The sequence below is a fragment of the Thunnus thynnus genome, chromosome 13 (genome assembly GCF_963924715.1).
Source record: "Thunnus thynnus chromosome 13, fThuThy2.1, whole genome shotgun sequence".
Lineage (NCBI taxonomy): Eukaryota > Metazoa > Chordata > Actinopteri > Scombriformes > Scombridae > Thunnus > Thunnus thynnus.
In genome coordinates this window covers 21,925,054-21,949,572 of record NC_089529.1, presented here as the reverse complement: position 1 = coordinate 21,949,572, position 24,519 = coordinate 21,925,054, and the positions used below count along the sequence as shown (strand labels likewise).

General features: G+C 37.9%; 1 protein-coding gene across 1 annotated transcript; it reads right to left on the bottom strand.

Moving 5' to 3' along the window:
- Nucleotides 1-40: 40 nt before the first annotated feature.
- On the bottom strand, nucleotides 41-18,217 carry faxdc2 (fatty acid hydroxylase domain containing 2). Its single transcript, XM_067608627.1, has 9 exons — nucleotides 18,134-18,217; nucleotides 13,259-13,302; nucleotides 10,346-10,440; nucleotides 9,281-9,384; nucleotides 8,278-8,399; nucleotides 5,120-5,325; nucleotides 4,116-4,221; nucleotides 2,203-2,369; nucleotides 41-1,594 (listed from the first exon to the last, which is right to left on the bottom strand). The coding sequence occupies exons 1-9, from the start codon at nucleotides 18,156-18,158 to the stop codon at nucleotides 1,438-1,440; spliced, it is 1,026 nt and encodes a 341-aa protein (XP_067464728.1). The 5' UTR covers nucleotides 18,159-18,217; the 3' UTR covers nucleotides 41-1,437.
- Nucleotides 18,218-24,519: the final 6,302 nt, after the last annotated feature.

The following is a 24,519-nucleotide window of genomic DNA, read 5'->3' as shown; positions in this document are numbered from 1 at the left end:
CACCACAGCAAAATAGAGAAAAAAATAACATGAATATGAATATCTTTTCAAAATATTTTAATATTAAACAGTCCAGCTAAAACTTGAACATTGTATCAAAGTAGAAGCTGTTTTTTTTAATTAAACATTTTTTTTCAACACTCATTTCTTATACAATCATTACTGAGGCCTTCTGTAATACATACACACATTCAACGGGTAGGTGCCACGGAAAGAAAAGTGCAAATGTTTGTTCTGTCTTTTGGTGTCGAAGACAGATTCTCTTCTGTCTGAGCAGCAAGTGAACGCAGCAGAAGGATCTGAACTGGTGAACTGGAAGTGCTATTACTAAACTCTACATATAATACAAAATTTGTGTCTAATAATTAATACATAACTACATTATTCATGTGTTTACAATACAGCATTTACGCTTAAGATTCATGTAAAGAAAGAACAGTGTTGTTTAGTGGCTGTTGTCCTAACAATCGTGTTAAACAAGTTAGTGCAATCTGGGTGTTTCCTCCTACGTTTTAGTTTAATCAGGTGGAGACGGACAGAATAAGAACTGTCATGTGTTTGAATACAAGTGAAAATGAATCAGCTCAGCAAACAACCCCCGAAGACACAGCTGCTCATGTTTGGAAATGTGAGAAAAACAACATTAACTGAAGTTAACGTCGGAGGTTATGGCAGAGTGCAGTCTAGTAGAGCTGACTATTATTTTCACTATCGGAGTAATCATTTTGTTTATATTATATTTACAGATATTCAGTTTACTATCATGTATGACAGTAAAAGCATCAAATCCTCACATTGGAGAACCTGCATCCAGCACATTTTTAGCGTTTTTGCTTAAAAAAATACAAATGATTGATTATCAAAATAGCTGCTGGTTAATTTTCTGTTGACTAATCGTTAATCGACAGCTAATTGACAGCTCTACTGTCGAGTCTATCATACTTTGCTAAAGTGTGAGTATTTGTGACTTGTTTTAAGACTTAATTATCCTTTGATTTTGAATAAAATCAAATTATGCACCAAAGGAAAACTTCTCCACTTCTCTAAACTGCAGGTAAAACTGACACTGTGGCCACATTTACACTTTCATATGTTACTTGTTCCCACAAATTATGAGCTATAATAACAGTTTGACAAGGTCACATGAGATGAAAATTAAAAATAACCACAATTTCAGGCGACTTCACATCGACAGTGAACATAGACGCCAAAATTATAAAACTGCATGAAACCTGCATGTCTGATAAAGTCAAACAGAAACATTTCTGCTTGGAAAAAATAAAAAGTTACCAGTATCTGAAACTGGCCAACAGGTTTTCTGGATTAAAACAACAATCATTGAAGATTGATTGGGCATTTTGTCTACACATATCACAGTGATGATCCCAAACTCGGCGAGGCCTGGGCCTCAAGTTAAAGGTCAGGGGTCGCAGGGCATCACTGGCCCTTCTTGGGTGTGTCGGGGATGCTCTCGGTCAGCGGGGTGAGGTTGGTGAGCAGGACGTGGCGTTCATACTGCTTGGTCTGCCTGAATTTGGTGTCGGTACTGTGGAGTCTGTCCAGCACTCCCAAGACCCCGAAGCACTGGTTGAACCTGGAACCAGGAAGGACATGTGAGCACAACTGTGAAGGGGAAAGATTATCTACAAACAAGACTGAAATGAAGAAACTGTCACATGGGATCCCTGTTTTATAACCTTACAGGAAAAGGTGGTCTGGTAATATTCCACTTTTTTTTAGTGTCAACAAATCCCATAAAAAAAAACAAAACCAATAAGGAATTGATCTTAATAAATACTGTCTGTGTATCCCGCCACCATCCTGCTGCTGTAAATACTCACTAGAGCATCAAATGTGTATTAATCCACTGCTGAAAATAGTTCCCAACAAATACACTATTTACTCCTGTTGAGTGACGTTTGCTAAAAACTACAGTGCCCAGTTGTTTTGGAGAATGATTTAGCCTTTTTTTAAAAAAAAATGAAAGTATATATTTATTTAGGGTTTAGGAAATGCAGATCGTATGGAGGGACAGACGAACACACTCTTGGTTTCGGTTGTTTTATGGCAATTGTTGACAATAACAAAAATAAATAAATTTCATCAGCCTTTTCACTCAGTTTTTTAATATTCAACACTAATAAATGATTGGATTTCCTTTTAAATAAAATAGACTAAGTTCAAAAGATGAGGTGGACTCACTTGAGGTGGTGGTAGTCGTGGAACTCGGGTGAGGGCAGGAATGGGAGGTGGTATCCGCAGTGGGAGATGGTGGTGCTGACCAGAGCCAAGCAGTACCACAAGGAGGTGGTGGTTATGTGGGAGCCCAGGATCACGGGCCCGATAATTACTGGCAGTGTGTTGGAGAGCTAACAGCAAAGAAGAACATTCAGGTTTTAATGTCCAAGGAAGATTTTAAAATCCAACAAATTTATGGAGAGTGAAACTAGGAACACACAGGAAGACTTTAAAATCCTAACCAATGGTGAAAAACACTTCCAGTAACTGATTCAAGTCGTAGACGAGCACAATGAGTTCAGATTTCTACATTTGCTTTTGGGATCAGGTTTGTCCAGATTCAAGGATTCAAGGAAACTTTATTGCATTTTCAGTATCAAATGCTGCCTATGAAGAAATGAAATTGTGTTTTCCGAGCTTGGTGAAAAAGTAGCATAAATGCACATTAAAACTTTAGAAGAATTAAAAATTAAGGTTTAAAAAAAATAGAAAAAGGATAATAAATAGAGAATGTAATGAATCTAGTGTGCAAGGTTGATAAATATAAATAAAGCTGGTTAATGTTCTACAATACAGAAGTGCAGAATAGACAGAGTGCAGTTCTGCAAGAGGGTCAGGTGATCCAGTAATTGACTATACAACTTTGTTGAGGTAGTGGAGTTGTATTGTGTGTGTGTGTGTGAGTGTGTGTAGGGGGGCATTAGGGCGCATCGGGTAGTTGTGTGTGGGGCAGAGAGTCTCTCAAAGTGTCTGTTGGGTGCTGGGGGGTAGCAGGGTGTTGAGGAGTCTCACAGCCTGTGGGAAACAGCTGTTTCTCATGCGAGAGGTTCTGGCTTTCAGGCTGCGCAACCTCTTCTTATAGGGGAGGGGTATGAACTGTCCAGTATAATACTTCTGGCACTGTCCTGGATGGCAGGGAGAGGGGCTCAAATGATGCACTCAGCAGTTTTTAAGACCCTTTCCACTGTCCTGCGGTCCACAGAGGTGCGTGACTCGAACCATGTGGAGATGCAGCTTGTAAACACGCTCTCAGTAGTGCTTCGGTAGAAGGTGGTGAGGATGGGGTGGGGGAGGCCTGCTCGCTTCAGGTGTCACAGGAAGTAGAGGCACTGTTGTGCCTTCTTGGCCATGGATGTGACAAGGCAGCCCCACGTGAGATCCTCAATGAGGTTTACACTGAGAAATTTGGTCCCAGCCAAGGGTTGGTGGAGTTGTTGATGTGTAGAGGGGGAGGGACGTCACCGGATCGCCACTATTTCTTTGGTTTTGGCAACACCCTGCTAGGTTATTCAAGCCACACCAGCTGTTCCACCTCAGCTCTGTACGCAGACACGCCATTCTGACTGATAAGACCCACCAAAGTTGTGTTATCAGCAAACTTAATTAAGGTAATTGAGCTGGCACAGCAGTCGCAGGTCATCAGAGTGAACAGTAAGGAACTAAGCACGCAGCCCCGAGGGGAGCCGGTGCTCGGTCTGATGATGCCAGCTGTTGTTGTGAACCTTCACAACCTGTAGTCTATCAGTCGGAACGTCCAGAGTCCAATTATAGAGGGGGGTTTTGAAGCCAAGCAGGTTCAGCTTTTCAACCAGCTTATGCAGGATGATTCCAGATGTAAAAATGAATCATGTTTGATTTATTGATGACAGCTCCAGCTGGTCTGAGGCCCAATTAGGAGAGAAGAGACTTAGGTCCTGAAACTAATTATTCTCTATTTACAAACTACTGCAGACTCTCCACAATCCTCCACTATCCTTTAAATCATTTAATATATCCTCACCTTAAAGTACGTATTAGTTTAAAGACCGATGTTTTTCTTGCACAGCAAAACAAGTCTGACAATTAAAATGAAATGAAAGGAAGGAGGGTTCATTCACCATATGCTCCAGAGGATGAGCGTAGATGGCGATGATTCCGATGGGAGCAGTCCACTCATGGTGCTGTTTGTGGAAATGCTTGTAGAGGCTGGGATGGTGGAACAGTCTGACAGAAAAGGAGATGAGGATCAAAATACAAACAGACAACATCCAGTTATCCACTGATAGATTTTTAGGCTCTGATGTCCATCAATCAAGTGCACATTATCTAACGCCCTGATGAGAAAGATTTGAAATTTTCTGACTTTGAGCTATTAATAAAAAACACACTGTTCACAATGACAACATTAACATGCTGATGTTTAGGAGGCATGATGTTTACCATGGCACCATCCTAGATTAGCAAGTCAGCATGCTAACATTTGCTAATCAAATTTCATGACAATCCATCCAATAGTTGTCAAGACGTGTTGCTCAAAACCAACAATGTCAACCTCATCGTGGTGCTGGAGGAGAAGTCAGGGGTTCCCTAAATTCAGTAGGATTCATCCTCTGGGAAACACAAATATCTGTACCAGATTTCATGCTAATCCATCCGATAATGGAGATATTTCCATCTGGACCAAAGTGGTGGACTGACAGATCAACATTGACATCCTTAAAGCCATACTGCTAATGTGGCTAAAAATTGCTATTAAAATATTTGACACATAGAAGCTTTTATGCCAGTTTTGTAAGTGCACATTATTTTTGGCCTCCTACGATCAACACGGTCCATCAACTGTAGCTCAGCAGTACACAAAATACTCACTGAGTGTCTCAGATACACCTCTTATTAGTCGATTAACATCTGGACCTGTCTGCTGTCTGATTGCTTGAGTTGATTGACTGTTCTGCTACCTAATGGATCTTGATTTATTCCATAATAGACCTCATGTCAAAGTAGGAGAAGCAGAGGTGTAAATAATAAAATGAATGGTTGTTGAATTTCATTTAGCTGCTTCAGTTTCAAGGTCCTGATATTGTGCATAAACCTCAGTTCTGTCTTTTGATCCTGTCCCTACCTGTGAGAATAGTAAAACAGAAGTTCCTCCAGGATGGAGAAGACAGCCAGCTCCGTCAGGGCCCAGTGGAAGGTGGGCAGCTCAGGGCCACATGGGTTCGCTCTCCAGGTCGTCAAGTGGTAAGCCGCCACTACCATGGGCCCAGAGATGCATATCCAGTTGAAGAAGACAGTCTTCACTGCCTTGCGCAGCTTAACGGGATCCACCTGGATGGAGGGAGGTTTGAACAGCAGAGGGATGAGAAGATGTCAAAACTGGATATAATATCAAAAATTATGCAAACTGTATTTTTGTGGCAATATTTATTTTACATGACACTCATTTGGGGACATGCATTCAAACTCGATAGAAATAGGAGCGATCTTGCTACTTGGATCTTTTTTTAAAGAAATGAGACAACAGGGAGTTGGTGTAGTAGTAGTATGTTTACATCAATACTAGATCTGAACAAGTTTCTAACTGATCATCTTCACTAAAATGCAAATAAGTAGATGGACGCTTCTTTTATCAGATAAAAACAGCTCCGGTTTGTGTGTAAATATAAGTCGACTTGACTTTTTACCCACTAAACTTTGGACCCTGGCAATAAACACATGGACGTATCATGACTATTGTGTGTGAGGACATGTATGTGTCTGATACACAGATGAACTTTTACACAGTTACAGTACAGTACTCTTGTGTATGTATACGTGTGTCAACCTCAGAAAAAAATCCTTTTTCACAGCAGACAATTTGACCTGTCATAGCAGTAAAAGCACAGGTGTTATTAAATATAACATTAACAATGGCTCTGTTCTATTTAAGTGTCTCAGTAAACCATGACGGTGTGACAGTGAGCCGGCATGTAAATTACCATGACACTGAAATTGAAGCAGCTAAATGAAATTCAAGCCATCATTGATTTTATTATTTACACCTGTATTTTTCCTACTGTGACAAAATGTCTTCAGTGAAAAGCGTGTATTCAGTTGTTGTGTATCTAATCTGGTAAACACATGTAATTACAAAACCATATTATGTTGTAACTGTGCAAAAGTTCATCTGTGTACACATACATGTGTTCGCACAAACATGTGACATGAGAAAATGGCTTGTAGACGTACAGTATGAGTGTGTGTCCTATCTCCAGTCTGTATGATGAATGTACTACTCTGCTCTCAGCTGCATCAACACAACACTAACTTTGACACTAACATGACAAATACATGTTGTACTGCTTATTGTGAGGAGTTACCAGCAAGTTTCAGGTCTCTTTTTTTTTTAATTTGCTCATACTGAAATTGACAGAAACCAATGGCTGCCTCTAAAATACGTGAAAATTATATTAATCAGTGTAAAACCTTCAGTTGAATTAGTAAAAGACGACCAAGAGTGTGTTCAAACATTTAGGTCTTCTTTTCTGACATGACTAGACTTGAAAAAGCCATCAACACGTTGGATACACTTTCTGTCTGGTTGGTTTTATACTAACTCATTGTGTGTTGTCAGCCCACCGTGACTTTGTTTATGACTGGTAGGCTCAGACAGTCATTCTCAGTCACAGAGCTTCAGTGTCTCTTCTCAGAGGGACAGACTATGGAAATCCAACATGAAACACTTGATAACTCCGAATATTGTCAAGATTAGATTATTTTAGGTGATTTAAATTTTATGACTGATATCAGATTATTATTATAATATATATAAAGTTATATATAAAAGTTCTATGGTTTGACCATTGACTGGTTTGAGATCCAGCCTTGGTTATCAGCCTTTATCTGTCTGTCTTTATCTGTGCAGCATCCGACAATATCTGTTAATCAAACACAGCGAGAAGACTTTGGTCAGATCGATGTGTGGACACGTCAGATCAGCAACACTGAGGGCGATGCACTTAGAAACCTTTATTGTCCTCCGAGAGGTGAGTTGTGGTACAACAGAACATATAAATATCATAACGGTCCAGGCGTGCGTGTGTGTTCATGTACAGATGTGTTCATTCACACATACATACTACAAAAAATTTGGCCCGACCTTGACAGAAAAAAGTTTTGGTCAACTCATAATCTTTAGATTTATGTGACTAATTGAAAAGTCGTTTTAATATATATTTTAAAAAAATCTGTCACATTATGTCTCCTGTGTTATTGTCATGGGAAACATAAATAAGTGAATAAATATATTAATAAATAAACACAGAAATAAATAAGAAAATACATATCTAAGTTCATAAAGAAATGTGAAAATAAATTGATAAATATATACACAAATAGAAATATATAAATACAGGCATAAATAATATTCATTTATTGTATTTATTAATAATTAATAAATACAGAAAATATTATGTATTTATTATCCATTTATCAAAATTAAATGTATTCATTTATTTTTAACAATTATTTTATTGATTTGTTGATTTATTATCTTGTCACTTTGGCCCCGATAATTACTGTGATGTTAGTGATGTCATTGTGTAATGTATTTTACGATAATGCCTTACAGCTTTTTTTCAATTAAGTGACCATTAAAAAACAAGCTTTATTAATAAAAAATGTCTTAAGGCAACCAAAACTCTAACAACAATAAAGCTAATATTTGCATTATTTTGTTGTCACAGTAGTGATTCATTTATGTAATTATTCATTTATTCTATTCATACATTCATCCATTCATTCAGGCTCATTATCAAAGCAGGTAAACTCTATCAAGCCAATATAATGTTGAGGACATGAAGTTTAGATGCATTTATCAGCCTTCACTACCGGAGATGTCATAAAATTATTTTGATTCTGATTACTCAGCCCTGGCTGCAGATTACAGCAGCTATCACAGGTTAAACCGGGTCATAAGGTAATGTAGAGGTGGAAGCAGTGTTGGTGTCTCAGTGGTGTCAAATATAGGATTATTATTAGTAGTAATAGCAGTACAGGCACCAGTGTTAGTAGTATGAGTAGTGGTGTAAGTAATGGAATGGCAGCAGGTTGCTAAAAATCACTTGCATATAAATACTTGTAGATAAATTTAAAAAGAAGAACAATAACTGAAGCTTAAAATCCTCATGAGGTGAAACTGGAGCAAATACTCAAACAGATTCAATGCAGGAAACAAAAATCAAAGCAAGATATAGACAAAACGACTGATAACAACATTAACAGTGTGAGACTGGAGCCTACCGGGTTATTCTTGTCCACTTGGATACGGTAGCGAGTGATGAAGGAGGGTTTACCAGTAGTATCCACCAATAGCAGCAGACTATTTGACCCCCAGTACGCCAGAGTGGGGAGTAACATGGTTCCTGTTGAGAAAAACAAGCCCACTGTCAGAGCAGGACATCTTGACAGCCTCTGACCTGAGCCTAAAAGGTTTCAGCGAACGGCTCCATACTTGCTGATATTTATAAGAAAAGCCTGGGTGTGAGCATTTTATTTTTAACATAATTCCAAGTTCATGAGGGATTATTTTTACTGTATGTAATGTAATAAAGGGTAACTGACATTATTACACAGACAGAATTATCAGTACAAACAGGATTGCACCTTGTGAAGTATTTTTTATTGCACTCCCTCGTGCTTTATTGGTTTACCTTATGTAATTACATTTGAGAAATGCCTTACCTGTTACACTGAAAAAACTTGTAATACACATTATCTAGGCTTGCACATAATGTCCTACATGGATAATATCTGATCATGGAATACATAAACAACAACATGATTGCTGCATTATTGACACATGACTTTATATGTAGAACTTGAACACATGCTGTATTTGTGGCTGGTACCCTTTTCTGCAGCCCCAGAATCCTCTAGACAAAGCTCTGTTTTTGCATCTCAAAGGGCGATGAAATCATGCGTGTAATCTAATTTTAAACTACATTAGTAAAAATTAATAGAACTACTGTGAAAATCTCCTCTGGCTGTGATAACCCAGATTCTAATATGTTAGAACAGAAAGATCTATATTCACAATGATACAAAGATTGTATTGATGCAAAGAAAGTTGTTATAATCTGAGCACACTGATTAACTTGCAGCCTTTAATTGTGCAAACAGACCAACGTTTCAACAGTACTGTGTCTTCATCAGAGTCAGGGTGACTTTGATGAGTCAGGGTCACAACGTGTTCGTCAACAGATAATTTTTTTGGAAACAAAACTGACAGGTTGTCTTTACTTACCCATGTAGAACAGAGCTGCATCATGACCCTCGAACATCAAGTACAACTTGGTCCACAGGTTCTGCCAGAAATCTCCTGAAGCTCCCCAGAATTTCTGAAAATGCCTGGAGGAGGAATTAGTGTTAAGTGTCAAGTTCACAAGACTGTTTTCTCACATGGTTAAAAATTCTTCTTCTTCTTCCTTATGCTTTTTTTGCTATAAAACAAACATCAAAAACACTAGGTGTAGAAGGCTTAATTAAAGGATATGGCTAGCAATTTTCTATATTTTCCTTATTGTCAACAAATCTTATGTACAGAGCCAAACCATCAATAAATCATCCTACTTACAAGTATTGTGTGTCTATCCATATATCTTCCTCTGTGCCATAGACACAGAGGAATTTAATTAGTTTTTGTCAGCCAAAAACTAATTAAACACACAATGAGTCACACCACTGCAATGGGTCACATGTTCCTTTACTACAAAGAGTTATGGCAGGTTAGTTTGTTTAGAAATAGTTCCAAAGACTTATCCTTTAAGTCTGGCTGCATGTCTCAACACGGGCCCAGTCTCAATGCCCATTCTCTCAGGCTCTCTGGCTTTGACACCTGATTCACATTAAGTTTGCAAGGGCTCAGAGCTGTCCTGCTAATCACCTAGCAACCACCTAATAACGCCCAAACAACTGCCCGGTAACACTGCAGCAACCACCTAGAAAGAATCTTGAAATGCACTAGCAGCCATACTTAACACCTTATCAAATACCCAGCTATACTCTACTAAACAAAACACCCAGAACACCATAGCAACCACCTAGTGAAAACCTAGTGACACCCTATTGTACTTTCAAATACACAATAAGCCCTCTTCTGCAATGACTTGACATCTCATGTCTTATTCAACCCTGTGTTTTCCTGTTATCTTGTGCTCTGTCCTGTCCAGTCCTATTTGGCCCACTCTGTCCTGCCCGACCCTTCCCATCCATCCTAATCTAACAATCTGTGGCACTGCTACTCCTCAGGGTTCATCTGAGGACAAGCTTTTGGTTTGTTGTATGGTAATAACTTGTAAGGAGATCCTACCATGTCAGTGAGTTGCCGAATGCAGCCAAGAGTAAGATTCCAGATCCGATGACAAACACAGCTTTCTTCACAGAGTCCCACAGTCCTCCTGGGCCCTCCAGGACAAAGAAAAAGCAACAATTGTGTATGAAGCGCTCTCTGTTACTCTGATAATACTGTGCAATCCCATGATGTTGAGCTACATCCCACAGAAACATCTTATGGTGTTAGAAATGTCTCTAAAACAACACTGAGACTGTTACTGTTACCAGTGAGTGTCTTGTGTCAAGAAGATGACAGCAGGTCTAAAGTACTGTACTACAATACTTTGGATGCCTTATGTTTTCACAAGGGAGAAGCATTTAGCACCATGGGACTGCAAAGGTAATGCACTATGATGGAGAAGGTGTGACTGAATAGCAAAATAAATCAAGCAGCAGGTCAGCAACAAAAACATACCTCTAAATCCTTCATGTGTATCTTAAATGTATTATTGTTGGAGAACCACAATAAAAAATAAATCATTTGGCTTTACTGTTTTTTATTATTTATATAATTCAAACTGCTGCATTGCAGAGTTAAAGTGTATATTTCAAATCTTTACTTCCATACTTTATTCATACCATTTTTAACTATAAATATAAATGAAGTGAGAAAGGCATACAAATATGTTGAGGTTTGAATAAATTAGACTAATAAATGTACAAATACTAGACATAAGAAAGAAGTGCTTTTGATCTATATCAAAAGCAATTCAAAGAATCAACATGCAGATGAACTATGCCATTTATCCGGATCATCTTCTGCTGCAGATGATCCAGATACTATGTGTAAATTGTACAAATGTCTGTGTGCACAGTGCATTTAGTAAAGGTAGACGTTCTTATCCAGAGACTGATACCTATTTGTTCAATGGCTGGACCCTCTGTAACTCAACACACTATGAAAGAAGAGTTTGTTTGGCATTTGTTCCTGTAGATTTGAATAATTTGCATTTACAGCCTCTGTGTGCCATGTCAGAAGAACTGCATCATCATGAAATTGTAAATCAGGGTTTGCAGGTTATAGTGTGCTTGTGTATTCAAGTTTATTCATGTATATTCTCAGATGGGCTTATTGGATATATAAGAGGATTGTGTTTTTGCTTTTCTGTTTGCGCTGTGTTTTTCCTCCTGCGTCCCCAGCCTGCTTTTCTCTCCACACTTCCCTCTGCACCTGCCCTGCATCAGTCTCGTTAGCCCCGCCTTGCTCCCTGTGTCTTCCCCAGTCTATCAGCGCCTTTCCTGTTCCACCTGCACCTCACTCCCTCATCAGTTTAGTTTGTATTTAAGCTCTGGTTTTCAGTTTAGTGTTGTTGGATCGTTTGTTCGGTATTGTTCAGTTCAGTTTCACTTTGCCTGCACTCCTGTGTTCTGCTCCCCGAGTTGAGTAAATAAATATTGATTCTTCAGTTCCCACTGCCTGCTGTCTCCTGCATTTGGATCCACCTGCTCCGCTACTCCTAACACGGATCAGTTCACTCAGCAGGAATTAAGCCCAGGGATTGATGTCACATTCATCAGACGTTCTAAAAAGCCAGCTTTTACCCCGGCTGCCAGTACTCGGTACTCAGCAGTCTATTCTTTCTTTTTTAGAGCCACAAACACATCTTACAGATGCAAATACACAGATGTGGATATTTATACAAGGAAGGATATTTTATTTACTACTTTTATAACTCCTGCATTCACTCATTCTACTTTTCTTACATGCCATAACAGAACAGTCGCCTCACTGTCAATTATCAAACCACTCCTCCACATTTTGTACGATCATGTGCACAATACATTATTTGCCATCTACTCTTTACCCATGCAGGGCTCCCTAAATTTGCCCGGGGGAAAAATGCAACTTGGCAGGTCGAGCCTGTCTCAAAGAACAGCATGGTAAAGAGGATAGGTCTCCCTGAACTATAGCTAAAACAAAGCAGTCAGGAGAAAACTTTCTTGGTTTCAGGACAAGTCAAGTCAACTTCATCTAGAAACTGTTTTCAACAGAAACTAAATGTGTTACAAAGTGCTTTACAGTGAGGCAACATAGATAAATCTGAGAAATCAGACACTATTAAAAGAGTAAAAAGGTTTTTTAGAGTCTCAATCTCCGATTTGGATTCAGACTTTAGGACAGATATGAGATTAAAGGATCATTTAAAGGAAACGTTACTTTAAAATTCCACTCTCTAACTTGACAGATCACACACAGTAGGTTTATGTGAGTGGAAAACAGTTAACCACATGAACACAAGCTATGTAAAAACATCAGCCCTCATTCACACAAAAATGCACTTTTTGATGAGCCGAATCTAAGCCTCTAATGTGAACAGTACTTTGGCCGAACATCATAGTAACTGTGTTGACTTAATCTCTTCAGACACTGGAACACTCAGTTGAATGACAAACTAGTTAATTAAATTTGTAGGATTCGCAGCTCCTTGAAGCATTGTTTTAACTGCAGATTTTACACACCTGAAGGTATCTTCAATATGAATAAATATAATATAATGAGAATGTATTAACTAGTGGTGGTGAGGAAGGAACTTCAATCATACTGTCAGTGGACAACATAGAAAGCTTAAAATCTGATTTTTAAGGCAATAAACACAGATACAGTACCTACGTTAATGGACTAGGACAAATATTATTCTTTTTCCATTTTTCTAAACTTCCACCCAAAGCAGAAGGATCAGTGATCCAACAGATCAAACCAGACATGCAAGAAAATAAAACAACTAGACGCATAAGATCATCTTGACGACTCGTTAGATCATCTAAAGGGTTAAGCCTGTGTCGTGCTGTTGTGTTGCTGCTGCTGACCTGCCTGCTTTTGATCATCTATCTGCACCATTGTATTATGGTAATAGCAGAGTGTGCTTTTAAAAAGGTGTCATGTTCTTACTTGTCTGCTGTTGCTGCTTCCTGCTGCGGCAGCTCCGCTCGTATCTGTAAATACAACAACAAATACACTGTGAACAATGTACTTTTATTTTTCAGGTAGAATTAGATCAGGTTCATAACTACAGTATGTATTGGATGGGGTACGGCAAGGCAAGTTTATTTATACAGTGCATTTCAGCAACAAGGCAATTCAAGGAGCTTTACATAAAATATTAAAAACATTGAGATGAAGTGCAAAAGAAACACAGCATTAAAGGACATTTAAATACTATTAAAAATAGTCATTAAAGTGCTAAGAGAATAGAAAATAAAAACAAGCTAAAATAGAATAAGACGGGTGAGGTAAGAATAAAAGTTACAGTGCAGTGTAAAAAATTATTAATTATTTGATTTAATAAAAGGCAACGGCAAACAGAAAAGTCTTCAGCCTTTATTTAAAAGAACTGAGAGTTGCAGCAGACCTGCAGTTTTCTGGGAGTTTGTTCCAGATATGTGGAGCATAAAAACTGAACGCTACTTCTCCAGTTTTAGTTTGGAGCAGGGAGCAGACCTGTCCCAGATGACCTGAGAGGTCCAGCTGGTTCATAATGTAGCGGCAGATCATAAGTATATTTTGGCCCTAAACCATTCAGTGCTTTACAAACTAACAGCAGTATTTTAAAATCATCATCACTTGACAGACAGGAAGTCGGTGTAAAGATCTGAGAACTGGAGTGATATGATCCACTTTTTTGGTATTAGTGAGGACTCGAGCAGCAGCGTTTTGAATCAACAGCAGATGTCTGATTGATTTTTTTATGGAGTAAAGACACCGTCAAGTCTACTGAAGATAAATGCATGGACAAGTTTTTCCACATCCTTTAGTCCTTGATATATTCTTCGGATGATAGTAGGCTGACTTTGTAACTGTCTTAATGTGGCTGTTGAAATTAAGGTCTGAGTCCATAACTACACCAAGATTTCCGGCTTGGTTTGTGGTTTTTAACTTTATTGATTGAAGTTGAGCGCTGACTTTTAATCGTTCTTCCTTGGCTCTAAAAACAATTACTTCGGTTTTATCTTCGTTTAATTGAAGAAAATTCTGGCACATCCAATTTTTTCAGTGCACTTACTCAGTGCTTGTATTGGACCATAGTCCCCTGGTGATATGGTTATGTAAATCTGTGCGTCATCTGCATTTTCATGGTAATATATTTTGTTGTTTTCCATAATCTGAGCCAGTGGGAGCATGTAGATGTTGAACAGAAGAGGCCCCGGAATGAAGCCTTGGGGAACTCCGCAAGTAATTTTTGTCCGCTCAGATGTGTAATTACGTATAGGCACAAAGTAGTCCCTGTCCTTGAAGTAGAATTCAAACCAGTTTAATACTGTGCAGAAAGTCCCACACAGTTTTCCAGTCAGCCTAGTAATATTTTGTGGTTGACCGTGTAAGAACTGAGATCCAGTGATACTAAGACTGAAATTCTGCCACTGTCTGTGTTTAAGTGGATGTCAGTGAAGACCTTAACAAGAGCAGTCTCAGTGCTGTGGTGTGGTTGACATCCTGAGTGGAAGACATCAAAACAGTTGTTTAGTGCCAAGAAGTTGTTCAGCTGTTGAAAAACAGCTTTTTCAATGATTTTACTTGAAAATGTGAGGTTTGATATGGGCCTATAGTTGTTCATTAGTGACGTTTCTAGATTGTTCTTTTTTAAGAGTGGCTTGATGAGGATGTGAGGCCATGCAATTTGAAACATGTTTGGAAAACCCCGTTGGCAGAATATCAAGGCAGCAGGAGGAGGATTTCAGATGTTATATAATGTCCTCCAGGTTTTTATGGTTGATCAGATAAAATTGTGTCACGGTATTTGAATTGAATTTAATGGGACACAGGGACAAAACATATCCGGTACCTGATATGGAGGCACCAACTGCTTGTCTAATTGTCTGAATTTTGTTAGTGAAGAAGGAGGCAAATTAATTTCAGGCCTTGGTGGATAGAAGTTCAGAGGCTACTGACACAGGAGGGTTTGTTAGCGTGTCAACAAACGAGGCACGTGCATTATTATTGTTTTTGGTGATGATTTCAGAGAAGAAGGACCGCCTTGCATTTCTCAGTTCCAAATTATAAATGCAAAGTCTCTTTTTATAGATGTCATAATGAAACACAGCAGTTCAGCAAAATCATCAAAAAGTATTTACACACAGTATTTAGGTGGCCTGTAGATGTTTAGGAACAAGAGCCACATATTTAAAAGAATCAAAATTTCATACGATACCTGTTTGCATTTAAGGGAATCATTAAGCAAAATGGCAACTCCACCTCCTTTCTTATGCACTCTAACTTCACTCATAAAACTGAAGTTGGGTGAGGCTGACTCGATAAGAATAGCTGGACTGTTATCTCGGTCTAACCAAGTTTAATTTAAAAACATAAAATCAACGTGCTTGGGGATTAAATCATTGATTAAAAATGTTTTTCCTGCCAAAGACCTGACGTTTAATAAAGGTAGATTTAGTGTGTTAAAAGCTTTATCTGCTCAATGTTTTGCAACATGCTGTAGCTGACAAGGAATAGATGCTGAAGCTGATAAGACAGAACCGGTTGAGTGTTTCCTGTTTCTTAGTAGATTCACCATTCTTTTTCTAGTACCGATCAAGACAGGAATTGAGGACGCTGCCAAGACACTGGGCCCCTGCTTTTCCTGGGAAGAGTCATGAGTGCCATCAGCCTCGCAGCCTGGACCCAGCACATATCAGTTAGAGCTTGCTGCATTTTGCACACAGAGAGCTGGACATGCTGTGCTTTTATCAGGCTGAGGATGACTCTGATTCTGTCATGGAGAGGGGGGGGGGGGGGGGGGGGGGGGGGGGGGGGGGTGGAGGGTGGGGTCGAGTGCTGTAACTGGGACGTTTGTGTCAAAACTGGTGGAGGTGGATACCAAGGGGGGTTTAGGGGAGAGAAAATGGGAGTAGGGCAGGGGGTAAGTTTGGTCCCAGCGGTGACCAGCTCTTTCATCATCGATTTTAAAACGAAGCTGGCTTGCAAAACAACAGTGTTTTTTAAAAAAAGTATGTTGTTTTTATTTCATAATGAAGATCAGGTTTTTTTTCTAGAGTTTAAGAAAATCCATCTTTAATTTCAATAATTTAGAGTGAGTTTTGTCAATCATACAAACAAGTTGTAACACACTTTGGTTTGTCACAATTGTTTTTGAAAGATTTATTCATCAGTAATACATTTATATCAACTGCAGTATATGACTAAAACTTGCTTACTAAGACTCATACTCATACTGAACCTCCACTGACTGATAGAGGCTACTTTACCACAAAAATGTGAATTGATTAAACTTTCTGTAAGATGTAGCACAATGAATGTATTCTGTTTTAACATCTCTAACTGCTTTTTTATCTTTCCGTGGTACATTATTCGTCTGAGTGCCATGTAGCCTAGTGCAAAATTTACAGCTGGAGGATTATACATAATCCTATTATAATCCATCCTTACAGTGTGCACTTTTTCAGTTAAATTCTTGGGGATAATAACCTGCCCTATATCCACTCCAAAAGAGAGTTTACAGGAAAAAAATAACAAAAACGTACTCAGACTGAAGCTGGCAAAACAAGAGATACAGACAGCAGAGATGTTTGAACTGCAGTGGTGGAAAAAGTATTTAGATCCTTTACTGAAGTATCAATACCACACTGTAAAAATAAACACTAAAAAATACTTCTGTACTAAGAATTATCACTACAATATATTTAAAGTATTAGTAAAAGTACTGTAAATAAAGAATGTTATACCATTATATATTACATAATTGTATTATTATTAATGATGCATTAATGTGTATTCAGCATTTTACTGTTGTAGTTGCTCAAGGTAGTACTCATTTTAATTATTTTATATAGGGCTGCAACTAATGATGATTTTGAATGAATATAGATTATTTTCTCTATTAACTGATTATTTGGTAGCAAAATTGCAAAAAATGTCCAACAAAAGTTCCCAGAGCCCATGGTGACTTGTTTTGTGTGAGCAAAAGTTCAAAACCCAAAGACATTTTCCTTTATTATCAAGGAAGAGCATGAAAACTACAAAATGTTCACATTTTTAAGCTGCAACCAGTGAATCTTTGCTTTTAATATTGCTTTAATGATTATTTAATTATCAAAATTGTTGCAGATCAATTTTTTTGTTGATCAAATCGTCAATTAATCAACTCATCTTTGCAGCTATACCTATTTTAGAAGAAGACATGACCAAAATTATACTAACATCTTTATAGGAATATCACAGTTCATGCTTAAACATAACTGGCCAGTTAGCTAATTGACAGAAATTAAGTTATTTTAGACAAACTACTACAGCTTCAAAAATGCTAAGAATGTGGTGATGTTCTTTCAAATGTGTGTGAATCACATACCCCACTTTATTTATTTGTTCATTTATTATTCATTTAGGCTGCTGATCAGTCTAAATAAGAAAAACTGAGTAACAGTTTGGGCTTTTACATTGTAATTTCAGTTTGACATTTTAAGCGCTAAATTATTTGTTTTATGACATTTTAATTACATCAATTGAAAAAGGACCAAAAAAATCTATTATACAAGAGATAGCTTAGTTTTACTATTGACTACCATAGAGAAAATATATGTATAACTCATAGGAATATTATGGAGATTTATACTTTAATGAAAGACAATACAACACTACAGCAATACAAAGCACTTATATGCAAATTTTGCTGTGTGCTGACTTTAACTCCTCAGGTGCCCAAATGTATAATATTGTTGTTGGATCATACAGGCAGCTGTACACTGCTACAGCTTTTTAATGAACAAAAAACGACTCCATCGACATGTTAACAGTTCAGATAAAACACTAACTTACCGCTGGGTTCCGTCTTTGCCGTCATGTCTCTGCTCTGCTTCTGTCCGTCGCTGCTGCAGCTTTTTCACATGCGTTTATTTACAACGGCGTACGACTTCTGATTGGTTCGTTCTTGGTCAGCTGACTTGAGCCGTACTCGGAAGTAGCGCTCCTTGTCTTTGATGGTTACCTTAGATTTGCGAAACTCTTGCGAGATTTGTACGCGTCATTTCTTCATTGTACGCGTTGTACTAAATAATGATGTTTTATTATGTGACAACACTATGGTCAAAGTCTAGTTAGGTTTAGGCAGGGAAAACCCCTACTTGGTTAGGGTAAGGGAAAGATCATAGTTTGGGTTAAAATGATCACTCTCGCGAGATCTTTTGCAAATCTAGGGTTACCATCTAGACAGGACCCTTTTGATCTGAGGATGTGCTCTTTTTCCTGCACTCCACCACATGTTTTCAGGTGAAGGTTGAAACTCAGCGTGGAGGGTGGTCACTGCGCTGGTATTCAAAGGCAGGTTTACAGGGGAAAAGTCAAGCCAAGTCAAGTACATTTATTTATAGAGCACAATTGAAAACAACCAAAGTGTTGTGCAGAACAAAATCAGGCAATAAAAACAGAATGAAAGACTAAAAACAAAACCACATAACATATAGCACAAATCAACAAACATAGTTGAGGCATAGAATAAAAACCGTTTCAAGTGGATCCAAACTCAAAACAATAAGAGTGTGTTTTGAGCCTGGACTTGAAGAAATCAATGGAGGGGGCAGATCTGATAGAGAGGGGGGTGCTGTTCCACGGTCTAGGGGCTGCAAGAGCAGAGGCATGGTCCCCCTTGAGCATAAGATTTGTTTGTGGGACAGTCAGGAGCCCCAGGTTTGATGACCTGAGAGTTCTGGAGGGGGAATAAGAGGTTAACAGGTCAGAAATATAGGAGGGGGCCCGTCCATGAACCTTGAAATCGATCCTGAACTGCACTGGAAGCCAGTGGAGAGAGGCCAGAATAGGGCTAATATGGTCTCTCTTTCGGGTACCCGTAAGGAGTCTGACAGCAGCATTCTGGACCAATTACAGGCAGGATAGGGACGACTGACAAATCCCCATGTACAAGGAATTGCAGTAATCTAAGTGGGAGCAATTTAAGGCATGGATGACTGTTTCAAGGTCTCTGAATGAGAGGAAACACTTGATTTTAGCATAGTGCAGAGCTGAAAGAAGCTAGCTTTTACTACTGTATTGACCTGCTTGTCAAACTGTAGGGTAGAGTCAAACATCACATGAGGTTTTTAACATGGGGTTTGACACAGGTGGACAGGATGCCTGGACTGTTGGAAGTTGAAAAAAAAAGTATAACTTACTAACAAGTAGGAAGAGAATACAGTAGCCTACAGTTCACAAGGCTGGTGTAAATTCCAATGGATATAAACTTGTTTCATCTAATCCTGCCCCCACACCAGGAGAGGCATTAAAACCATGGTTGCACTGTGCTGTTTGAACAGTACATGCTGCTGAAAATAAGTCATAATACACCAGAAATAACTTTTTAATGTGTGAATTCTAACACTGTTTAACTTTAGTCTATTTGACCAGAACAGATTTGTTCTTCACAAATGGGTAGCAGTTGACAACAACAGACTTTCAGTCAACCGTAAATGAAGCAGGCTGCTATTTACTGTGTGTGGATAACCGATAAAATGTGTCTCTAGTCTCCATTTGCGACACAGAACATATATGAGTCATGTTTAGCTGAATGAGGATTAAAATAAAAAAATAGATATAAACTGGGGCTGGAAAATCTGGACATCTGCCCCAATGAAACATCCTGAAAAAACTATCTGATGGTTGAACCCAATTGCCGTCACACAATTAAAATCATAGAACTACAGTAGTCTAATTATGGAAAAATTATGGGCAAATGTGAATTAAAAATATGAGTGTTTATGATTTCTTGTTTTTATTTATTCATAACCATTTTTTTCATAATGTTGCCTTGTCAATAATCTATATTTTACCTCTTTCTTACTTTATTTTATTTTGAATTCAGAGATTGCAAAGAAACCAAATATGTCAGGCTGAATCTTGGGGAAATGTGTATCGCTTCTTTTTTGCAGGAGCACCCACATCTTTAGATGTACAAGGCGCCTAATTACTTAATGTGATGGAACAATGTAGCCATGAAAAAAAACATGCATATATGATACTGTCAAACAGGGTGGATGAAGATGATTTTTCCCACCTTAAAGCTACTTAAGGGGAAATTAAAATTGAAAACTAGGGTTTTAGGGCTTAACTAACCACTAACAATAGGCTAGTGTCATCTAGATATCTAAAGAAAGAGCATCTTTTATCTAGAAGCAGAGCAACAGGTTTCATATTATTAGCTTTCTCCTAACCTCATGATTTTCTCTACATTTAACTCAGTCTGAGGAGCAGTTTTTCACCTGAGAAATGTTCAAACATCACCATCAACGTGATGTTCAGAAATATTTACAACCGCTGCAGCTTTGCACAATCAGAATGTTGATGACTGTGAGACTATACAGGCTGTACACACACACACACACACACACACACACACACACCCTGTCGTTTGCCATCTCCTTGTCGATGACCTCTCCTTCACCTCCCAGATAACCTGTTGGCCTGTCTGCTGCTGCAATATGTGGCTCCACTATCAGTCATTATTACTGTACAGAGGGTCAGTCCACTGTAGTCATAATGTAAAATTAGTTTAACTTTTAACACCCACTGAGGGTTAAATGAAGTGTGCATCAGACCTTCTTTAATAAATGTGGAAAGATTATTAAAGTATTTATCATTATCTACATAGAGGTTTATTAGAGAATATATATATACTAACGTCTTTATTGTCTGAAACTCTAAATTGTTGCTATAATTATTCCATTTATGACACCTTTTATGACATGTGCTGTACTTCATTATCAAGGCACCTTTGGATGGTCATTTTATATTGTGAAAGACAGACTGTGTTATGTCATACTCACTAAATATCACGGTGCGCCACATGTTGTTTAACCAAAGAGGTGACAGGTCATTATTTGTGCTGTAAGATGGTTGTTATGGTCTATTTCACACTTTAAGTTACACACAAGTAAATGTAGTTCACATGAAAGCTGGACCTCTTGTATCTGTAACTATATGTTTCAGTCTGCTGTGACAAAGTATTTCTGAATAGACAGTGTTTTATTTTGGCGTTACTTGCCATGTCATCAGGGGTCTTGACCCTCGAATCCATTCTCAGATCTTCCAGTAGGGGGAGGCCAGAGGAAAAATAAAACCCTGACAGCTCATTCTGTGGGCAGAAGTTATGAAATGTATCACACACACATGGTAAATGTGACTAAATATGTTTCTAGTCATACAATTTGCAGGTGACTGGTCTGCAAGTTTGTGGTCTATCATATAATTAGCTAAACATAATTTTATTTTAAAGTGTACTGTATATGCATAGTGATGTTTATGTGTTATCCATTTATATACTATTATATCCACTATATACCACTCCAGTTTATTCAGTTTGATCTATATATTTTGTTTTTGTTAACTTTTATCTTTTTATGGGTGGCAATGGGAGAAGTCAGCACTTTAAATGTTTTTACATACTCAGTAAAGCTGATGAAACAGCAGGTGTATTATCAGTATAACTCTTATATTCTCTGTTAAACTTGTTATGATCAAAAACATTTCTACTTTGCATAGTTATATATGATTTGATGAATTTATTATATTTCCCTTCAACTCCAGAATACCTACCTTTAATTTGATTTTTATTTTATGCTGTATTTCATGGACTATGAGTCCTTGGATCTCATCAGATAGAAATGGCTGCATGTTTCCACAGAGGCACAAACATGTGTAGTCTATATGACGACTAGAGGCTGCAAAAAGTAGATATGTCATGCACAGCAGGTAGGTTCCTCCTGCAGAAAACTCTCTTTTGATGCTCAGCTCAGGTCTGACCTCTGGTGTGAAGCTTCTGCCACTGCATCTGCAGGATGCTCTTGGGTTTTGGCATATATCTGTCACACACAGTATCATTTGCTTTACAGACACACTGAAGGGTACAAAGCCTCGACAGTCTTTGGATTTAAATATATATCACGACCCATTTAATAATTTGGGTGCTTGTTTGTGGCGCTTTAGGACTCATATTTGTGTTCACAGCAAGAGCTGTACAATAACATAAGAAATTTAATTTTACCTTTTTTTTTAGTGATTTAATGAGAGAGATGTACTTCACCTTTACTTGACCTCTATTTCTATTGTTAATTGATTTACTGAACGTGTGGGACCTCATGAGAATTAAAGGATAAGGCTGGCATCCCTGTATATCTTTAACTCTACCTTTTCACTATGGGCTCTGTAATCAGGTTTGCATCATTAGATCCTCTAAGTAGTGAGTGACTGAGTTGTGGGAGGGAGATAAAACTGTACTGCAGTAAATTACATTTTGTTAAGGTTGGTGCACTCATCTGTGTGTGTGTGTGTGTGTGTGTGTGTGTGTGTATGTCACTTTTTTCATCTTTGGTTTTTGATTTCTGTTTCCCCCTTTTCCCCATAAGTTTAATTTAGTTTTATTGGATTTCTTCATTTCATTTTTGCCTCCATTTCATTCATTTTTTAAAAATAAATGCCACATTTTTTGCATACACTTCTGCCTACAGATCTTCTTCTTCAACAACCCCTGCAGAGTCACACAACATCTACTGCTAGTTGTTATTAAACTTTAGCTTTTGGTAGTTGAATTCCTTTTTGGTTTGGTCTTTTCATGGGATGTGTTGATAATTGTCCTTTTTCACTGAGGACATTTGAACATGTCGCAGTAGGATAATCACAGGTTTAAGTAATAAAATGAATGATGGCTGAATTCTGTTTAACTGCTTCAGTTTCATGTTCCTGGTATTGTGCATGTTGGTTCATCATCACACTGTCATGGCTTATACTGGGACACTTAAATAGCAAGGGTGGCCATCTTTAATGTCATTAGTAACACCTGTGCTTTTCCAGATACATCTTGTGACTATTGTCAAACGGAAGAGTCAGTGGAACGTGTGATATGTCCGTGCCAAATATACTCAGATGCAGAAAGAGACACAATCAAGAGGCACAAGAGGCAACTCAGAAATAATTGATTTGAAAAAACGATTAACCTTGAGTTGAGGAGTTAAACTGTTTATTTGATTACTGGGGACAAACTGAGCTAATATTATCTATATTATTTCTTTTTTTTATAAATTTATTTTAATTAAGCAGGAAGTAACTGGTCTGACTTTGGTGATCCTCTGACTTTCCTCTAGCACCACCACAAGGTTATGTGTGTGTGTTTTTTTAATGTCTCAGATATCCATGGTGCCCAGGGGATGAATTTTAATGACTGGACATCCCCTGACTTTTTCCTCTAGCACCACCATGTGGTTCACATTTGTGGTTTTCAGTAAAATGTCTCATCAACTACAGTACTGGATTATGAACTGACATGAGTTTTGGTACAACCCTCTCATGGGGAATTGTAATCAGTTTGTTGATCCCATGACCATAGCGCCATCATCAGGTCAAAAAATCAATTTGTTCAATAATTTTTTAAATACTTGAAAAACTAATGATGTTCCAAATCAATTTCAGCCGGTCTGTAGTTTGTGTTTAGTGCTAATTAGCAAATGATAGCATGCTAAACTAATTAACAAACTGAAATACAAAAACTCAGACATCACAGCTTGACATAAATTAAAATAAATATAACATAAATGCAATAAGGGGAAATTGCTTATCATAATTCACAAAAAATAAATAGATGAATAAGATGCTATTGCAGGCACTTTTTTTTCTTTTTTACAGGTAATTGATTTCAATGTATCTTTATAATAAGATAATTTAAACAAAAAAACTTGAGATAAGGAAAATTTTGATTTATGTGTGTGAAATGTGACAATCGCTTACCATTGCATTGTTATGTTACTGGGTTATCAATTTTTTATTTATTTATCTTTTCTACCAGTAAAACAAAATTAAGGCAGTGGTAGTAGGGCGTTGGGGGACAGAGAGAAGGAATATTTCTACAAGGTTTACGGAATTTGTCGTGACACCCCTACTTAAAGAGTCATAATTTATACAGTAAATATTTATCTTGTGACTGTAGGAAAGCTTAAATGTGAGCGAAGCATCGATCTGCTCGGGTAATTGTCGACATTTCGAGTCAAAACACGTATTTTCTAAGACAAATTAAAGGCGTAAAGAGCATAGGTAAAGAGTTACAGAGCATCTCGGCAGCTGGTCATGTCTAGATGGTAACCCTAGATTTGCGAGAGATCTCGCGAGAGTGACCATTTTAACCCAAACTATGACCTCTCTTTAAACCTAGCCAAGTGGTTTTTTTG

Excerpts from the sequence above, each read along its gene's own strand:
- faxdc2 (XM_067608627.1), bottom strand. The coding sequence starts at position 18,158 with ATGACGGCAAAGACGGAACCCAGCG. Across the intron at positions 13,303-18,133 it reads GGCAAAGACGGAACCCAGCG|ATACGAGCGGAGCTGCCGCA; the intron begins GTAAGTTAGTGT and ends TTGTATTTACAG. Across the intron at positions 4,222-5,119 it reads CTGTTTTACTATTCTCACAG|ACTGTTCCACCATCCCAGCC; the intron begins GTAGGGACAGGA and ends CTTTTCTGTCAG.